General features: G+C 57.2%; 1 protein-coding gene across 1 annotated transcript; it reads left to right on the top strand.

The window, feature by feature from the left end:
* The first annotated feature begins 5416 nt into the window (after positions 1 to 5416).
* NHLRC4 (NHL repeat containing 4) lies at positions 5417 to 5878 on the top strand. Its single transcript, XM_009327313.1, has one exon. It carries the CDS (start codon positions 5417 to 5419, stop codon positions 5876 to 5878), a length of 462 nt encoding a protein of 153 aa, XP_009325588.1.
* The last annotated feature ends 1511 nt before the right edge of the window (positions 5879 to 7389 follow it).

Here is a 7389-nt window from a genome sequence, read left to right as displayed (position 1 = left end):
CCCCCAGGAGCGCTCCCCACTGGGATGAGAACGGGGCTGTGTTTGCGGAAAGCGTCTGTCCCTCTCCCACTTCCCGTATGGCCTCAGGACATTGTCCCCTGCCAGGACATGAGGATGCTTTGCCTTCCTCCCACCAGCCTCCTGGAGCCGGTGTGGAGAGGCTGCAGGAGCCGGGCCAGGGCGGGATGGAGGGAGCCAGCCTGGTGGGACCACTGCCCGGCTCCCACAGCCCTGGGGACAGGCTGGTGCCTGGGGCCGGTGGGGAAGGGGCTGGCAACAGGGATGCTGCCACCAGGGCTGGCCGGGGCTCGCCCATGGGGCTGCTCCCCGCAGGAAAGGGGCTTCGTGCCGGTGCCCCGCTATGCTTCACAGCTTTTGGCCCACTTGGTCAGGCTCAACAGGGAGCTTGATGTCTCAAAGAGGATTAACTTCCTAATTCTGTTGTGAGCCTTGTGAGAGCAGGAGGCTGCGGAAGAGGAACAGAGCAAGGGAGAAGCCGAGGCATCAGCTCAGCCCTTATGAGACCCTGGAGAATCTTCTCCATGGGTTAGCTGACCAGCAACAGGGATTCTGGGGTGCCCATGCTGGCATGGGCCGGAGGACAGTGCCAGGGCAGTTTTGGGGACCAGAATAGTTACAACTTTCCTTCCTGGAGGGGTTTCTGCGATGCCTGAAGAGGAGTTGAATGCCTGCTCTCTCCTCCATGTAACTGCGTTTAGGAAGCCCCAGCCCTGAGAGCACCAGCCCCCAGCATCCCCCTGAGCCCCTGCGTGTCCCCAGCTGGGCACTGAGGGCCTTTTGGGGACAGTGAGGGAGCGCAGCCGGGACGAGGGCTTTGCTTGGGCTAGAGATCATGTTTTCTGCATGTGGCTGTGCAGGCAGATGCTCTGGCTTCCCACTGAAAGCTCTCCCGCAGTCCTGGGACACCACTTTCTGTTGCGCGTGCGCGCGCGCACACACACACACACACAGAGAGTAAATTGCGTCTTTTTGATAATTAATGCCAATCATCCCCCTGGTTGTTCGGACAGACGGAGCCGCCTGGCGTCTGCACAAAGAAACGACAAGCCCACGTCCAGCCCCAGCCAGCCGGACACCCGCCCGCCGCCGCATTTCATCCCCACAACCTCCTGCTCCTGCTCTCAGCAAACAATCACAGCCCTCGGCCAAAATCTCCCCGTGCTGACGGTGGTCTGGAGCAGTTTGGGGCCTGCTGGGACCCTCAGGGCTGGAATGCTCTGGTGTCCGACGTGGACCTGAGCTACAGGGTTTGTTTGCACCACAACAATTAACCTCCACGGACGCCGTGGCCATCCATGTCCCCCTGACCCTGTCTCCAGCCACGGAGGTGTGATCTAGACGGGGAAATATTTTCAATGGATGGGTTTGGTTTTTCTTCCACAAGTCTGTGACTAGGGAGCAGTGACATCGGCTCATCCCATGGGATCTCCCGCTGGCTCCCTGCACGCATGCATAGTGTCAGGCGGGTGCTGTGCCCATCTCCCTGGGCACAGGGACTGGCAGAGACCCGGGGCTTGTGCGTTTCTTGTGGACACTCAAGCAAGAGCTGCTGTCCCTGGGCCAGGGGAGGAAAAGCCCCAAGAGGAGAAGTTCACCGCTAACACCTGCAAGTAACGTGCTCCAGGAAAGCCTGAACTGGACCCAAACTCTCTTCCCCCTGGTCCATCGCCAGCGCCAGCAGCCAGACCATGCCCCCGTCCTTGAACCCTGCAGCTCCCGGTGTCGGCGTGGGCAAGGGCTCTGCCAGGGCCCTGCCACGACACAGGCATCTCCTGGGGTCCAGGGGTGGCTGTCAAACAGGTTGTGACAGAGCCACGGTCCTGGAAAGGTGAATGGGAGCCCCAGGGCCAGGCTGTGTTTGTTTATCCTGGTGATGGAGCAAACAGCAAAACAAAAGGTCAGACCCTGTTGCCCTGGGAGATGGTTTTTGAAGCTGCCTACCGTCCTGCTGGGGCTCGGATGGAGCAGCCCCCGCGCTTGTCATGTCAAGTTATTTTTGTAATTTTGGCTGGTAATAGGTCTGAAGCAGCCTCCCAGATGCTGTGAGCTTTGGGGATACACTGATACAGGACCAGAAGCGCCCTAAACACACCGAGAGAGGAGCACCCAGCCCCAGCGCTTCGGAGGCAGATCCCTGTCCCACAGCTCCTGCAGCCAGCCGGACCCCAACCCGTGTCCTTCATCCGAAGGGCCAGGCACACACGGCTCCTCCAAGCATCCCGAAAGCTGGGGGGCGTCTGATCCGAACTTCATTTGCCTTTGGCCGACCTGAGTAATGAACAGACGCAAACTTCTTCAAGCCTTGGCCAGGTTTAAGGCGGATGCTTTGAGCTCACTGCAGGCAAGGGTGGACTGAGCACTGTCAGCAAGCACTGCCAGGGAGGGAGGGCAGGCAGGCTCGGACCGGCCCCTTGCTGGCTGCTCCTGGCTGACTCTGCTTTTACTCCTGACCCTCTTTGCTTGAGCTGAACCGATAAATGCCACCGTCAACTCCAAACACGGCCTTGCCCAGCTGGGGGGAGCCAGGGTTGAGCGGCGCGGAGGTGGAGAGCGGGGCTGTTCCCAGGAGTCCCAGCTGATCTGCCTCTTCCATCGCTGGACCTCAAAACCCGACATGGCAAAAATCACCAGTCTCCTTTCTGCGAGTGGGGAGACTGAGGCACGCAACCACACAGTGCCCAGGCTGGGAGCACACAGGGAGCCAGCAAAGAAGCAGCTAGACGAGCCAGGAGCCCTGATTCAAGGTATCCCTGTCCCACCCCAGCAGCTGCATCTCACGCTAAGGGTCAGGTGCAGCTTACCAGTGCCTTTGCCTCTACATAAAAGCCTCAAATTGTCCCTACAGCTGGGTACCATGGGGCTTCTCCTCCCTCTAGCAGGTAGATGGGACATAGCGTGATCCTGGAGGAAAGGCACCTTCTCTCTAGGCATGAAACCAGCGGGGAATAAAAACTGCGTATATCAGCCCTTGTCTCGCTGCTTCTGGTTGTCAGCACAGGAGCTTTTGTGTTTACCCAGACTCAAGGGCAATCGCCCGTCACTAACAACACAATATCCCTCAGCCCCGCTGCCCTGAGCCTGGCGAGGAAGCAGGACGGAGCCGGTGGGAGGGCGGCGCTGCCAGGGAAGGACGAGCAGCCCCCCAGGAGATCGGGACAGAGGTACAAGATCTGTTGAGCTGGGCTCGTGGTCACACATGTGGTCGTTGGCCTGGGCTGTGCTGGGGACAGCATCGGGGCCCTCTTTCTGGGCTTAGACCTATGATTGAGCAGCTCAGGCTTGGCTCAGGACACACCGTCAAGGGTCTGATGGCAGCTTTGGGTGCCCGGTGCCTGGGAAAGGAGGTGGACACTCCTGGTGCTGGGTGTGTGGTGGCTGGCACGTCTGCTCCCTGGTGGTGACTCAGTTTCCCCATCTGTAAAATCGGGTTTCTTGGATTTTGAACTCTGCCCAGCTCTGAAGGAGGACCCTGACAAGCAGTCATGGGGCGGGGGGCGGCGGAGGGCTTGCTTCCACCGAGCGGGTCTCTGCTGCCAGAGTCACAAAGCACAACCACTTCGGGGAAGAAGGTGGCAAAGCTGTTCCCAGGCCCCAGAACCAGCAGAAATTGGATTCCCTCCGGATTCACACTCATCCTCACAATCACATATTTGCATCTGACAGCTCTGCAAGTATTCAGGGGATGATTTTTAGACAATTGTGGTATTTGCACACGGGAAGGACAATTTGCACCCAGTATGCCTTAGCCCAGCACAGCTTCCTTCAGCTGCGGTCTGGGGAAGCGTTACTTTTGCAGGCAGTACAGAGCACATGATACCAGGCAATCATGAGACACAGGGCGATAAAGGTGGAACGGTGGCTTGCAAACAACTCAGAACAGCCAAGTGTGTCCATTATAATATTAATTATAATCACATTTAAAGCAAAGTTAACTTCTGCCTCTCCAGGAACTTTAATGAGGCCGCATTTACCTTAACATTTCTCTTACCAGCTCCTGGCTGTGTGTGCTACGAGCCGTGCTCCAGCCAGCCCCTGGAGAGCACACAGCAGAGCCGGGCTGTCATTTCTGCCCTTTGGGGGACTCATTCCTTACGGTTTTAAAACAGAGGGACAGGGGGCAAAAGAGAAATTGTGGTTCTCATGGTGGCTCTTGTGTCTGAAAAAGCTGTGTAGGTTGAACGTGTCCTTCAAAGCAGTACCTCCCTTCTTCTTCCTGACAAGTTGTTGGCTGTTTCAGGAATAACTTAATTTATTTGGATGGGAAGGGGGCTGCCCTTAGCAAAGACACGCGCTGGCCACGTGTGCCATCTGACCCATGTGAGAGTGGAGCCATCCTCAGTGTCTCGAGTGTTAGCATGGACTGAGCACGGTTTGGAGAGATGAGGCTTACAGACAACAGGGTTAAGAAGTGTTAAAGGCCTGAGAGAAGCCACTAATCTCAGGAACCGGAGAAGTGGAGATCCCATTCAGTGTGCTCACACACAGGGCTCTCCTTTACACGTAAATCCTCAGGCCAGATCTGGCACCAGCCAAGCTGTCATTGTAGCCGATGGACCTTTTTGGCTGGTTCCTCCAGCTGCAGATCCAGCTCGCTGACTCTTTCATTTTTGTGCCATGGTCTCTGTTTGTCTTTATATCCTGAGCACGTAATTAGCTGGCAGGGCTATGATCTGGTCTCTGCTGCATCGGAGTGAATCCAGACTAGCACCAACACCTTGACCCTGGGTAGACAGCAAGCACCTGAGCTCAGAGCACGTCCCCAGAGATGGCATCAGGCAGGGACAGTAACGGTCCTGCTGCTTTCCCCAAACAGGGACGAGAGATTTGTCATGGACGACACTCTGGAGACCAGCCAGCAAAAGGAGAAGCTTCTGAAAACCATCTACACCCTCCAGCTGAAGTCAATCGCCACACTCCAGACAGCCAGCCCGCTACTGAGCAGCCAGCGTGGCATGGGCATGGTGACACAGCACCAAGTCCACCAGCTGGCAGATAAGGCCAAAAGCCTGTGCGGAGATCTGGACAACATTAAGAACCTCCTCCACTATTGCCAGGACAACCTGGTCCGGCGGATCCCCAACCCCACCGGCAGCCGCTATGGGGGAGTAAGTGGAATCCATTGCTCCCTGGATGGCTCCATCTATGTGACAGCCGAGAGTGCTCCCTGGGTCCACGTCCTCAGCAGCACAGGCCAAACGCTGCAGTCCCTGCCCTGCCAGCCAATGGGGAAGGAAAGCGGCACTTTCTTGCCAGAAGATGTGACTGTGACTCGGACGGGAATGGTGGCTGTAGCCGACATGATGAATGGAGCCATCTGGGTCTTCAACCCTCACACCAGCCTCTCCAAGTAAAGATCAGAAAGGTTGGTTCCCCCCGGAGTATTGGAGTAGACTCCATGGGCAAGATCTTGGTAGCAGACTATGCACAAGGCCAAGTCCACAGCTTTGCCCTGGACCATGCCTTCAAGACACTTAATATCCACTCAGTCCCCAACCTGCAGGGACCTCGCTACGTCAGTCCAGCGCCCAACGGAGGCTTTGTGGTAAGCGAGGAGTGTGGAGACGTCAAGGTCTTCACGAGCAGCCGTAAGCTCCTCTGCTCCCTCAGCAGCAAATACGGACACCGGTTTGGCAACCCAGCTGGGGTCTGCGTTGACGTGGATGGCAGCATCCTGGTGGCAGACGAGCAGCGCCGTACAGTCCACTTGTTCCCAGAGCATGGGGCTCCCGTCTGCCTGGTGTCCGCAGGGCTGCAGAGGCCAAACGGCGTGGCTTGCTCCTCCTTCGGGCACCTCTTTGTGGCAGACGCAGGGGAGAACTGTGTCAAAGTTTTTAAGTACTGCGTGAGACCCCCTTAGAGCCCCGCCAACCCTGGGGCACCATGTGGTGACCCCAGCCTAACACCCAGGCAGGGAGAGGGGTTGGTTCCACTGCAACCCCGCTGAGCTTTGGGTCAGCTGGTGGGCTGTGAGCTCCACTGCTCCCAAAGCTGGGCATCGTCCCCATACTTGACTGCCTTATTGCCCTCCAGCTTCACCAGATAGCAGAAGCAAGGACTAGACCAGCTCTGAGTTTCTCGGACCCACCAGAGTAGCTAAAGGAGGACCGAGCTACTCAGAATTGGCCACGCATTGGTGCCTTGGCAAACTTGTTATCACCATGCCCTCGAATCCTCGTGTGTTTTTGCAAAGATAATAGAAATATTTCTCTTCCCTGCACACCGTTTTTATGTGGCCATGGTTCCACCTTCCTGATGCCAGAGCATGGCTGGAGGGGTAAGGCCAGGCCGGAGCTGGCAGCCATGGTCTCTCTGGCACGCTGGGTTTGCAGCAGACTTCAGGAGAACGGTAAGATGAAGGTAACTCATTCTGTGCTGCATTCCTGACCTCTATAGGGAAGCAACAACTACTGCATAGAGTAAATTGCATATAGGCATGTAGAACTGCTCACACCAACGAGCCTGCCCTGCCGTCCTGTCCTCCCCCTGGAGAGGAGGGCTCAGGGAGCCGCAGCCGCTGCCTTTATCAGCAGAGGCCAGGGGCTAAACAAGCACTACAGCCGCGGGGAGCCGCAGCCGCTGCCTTTATCAGCAGAGGCCAGGGGAAAGCGGGCAGGGTGTGGTGGCAGAGGGAAGGACGTTTTCCTCTTCCCCCCTCCAACCCTCAGCACGGGCATGGTGCTACACAACTCCTCGGCCTCTGCCGATGTCTGAGACCCGAGTCCAGTCACCACCTCTCACCCCAAACGAACCCCAGAGAGGACCCTTTCTCCTTCCTGGCCCTGGAACATAGAATCATAGAATCATTAAGGTTGGAAAAGACCTCTAAGATCATCGAGTCCAACCGTCAACCCAACACCACCATGCCCACTAAACCATGTCCCTAAGTGCCTCATCTACGCGTCTTTTAAATACTTCCAGGGATGGTGACTCAACCACAAGAAATTTTGCATATAGGCATGTAGAACTGCTCACACCAACGAGCCTGCCCTGCCGTCCTGTCCTCCCCCTGGAGAGGAGGGCTCAGGGAGCCGCAGCCGCTGCCTTTATCAGCAGAGGCCAGGGGCTAAACAAGCACTACAGACAACGGACACCCTGCGGTGCCCTCCCAGTCCCCCTCTCCCTGCAGAGCGAGGCACCCCCCCGGAGCGAGCCCAGCAGCAGGGAGGGAGGCTGCGTGGTTTGCAGGAACAGGGATAAGCCTGTCCCATCCCATCCCCTCCCTTCACATGGGCTCCCAGAAAACCAATCTTCGCCCACCTTATTTCCAATTCTGTGGCACCCAACAAAACCAAACAAAACAAAACAAAAAACCCAAACCCTTTTCTCTAGCCCACCCCTGTGGGGCCTGCACCCCCCTCCTCTGCACCC

Source organism: Pygoscelis adeliae, unplaced genomic scaffold (genome assembly GCF_000699105.1).
Source record: "Pygoscelis adeliae isolate BGI_AS28 unplaced genomic scaffold, ASM69910v1 Scaffold461, whole genome shotgun sequence".
Taxonomy (NCBI): domain Eukaryota; kingdom Metazoa; phylum Chordata; class Aves; order Sphenisciformes; family Spheniscidae; genus Pygoscelis; species Pygoscelis adeliae.
Note: the sequence above shows the minus strand (reverse complement) of the source record. Positions and strands in the feature narration are given on the sequence as shown.

Excerpts from the sequence above, each read along its gene's own strand:
- NHLRC4 (XM_009327313.1), top strand. The coding sequence starts at position 5,417 with ATGGGCAAGATCTTGGTAGCAGACTATGCACAAGGCCAAGTCCACAGC.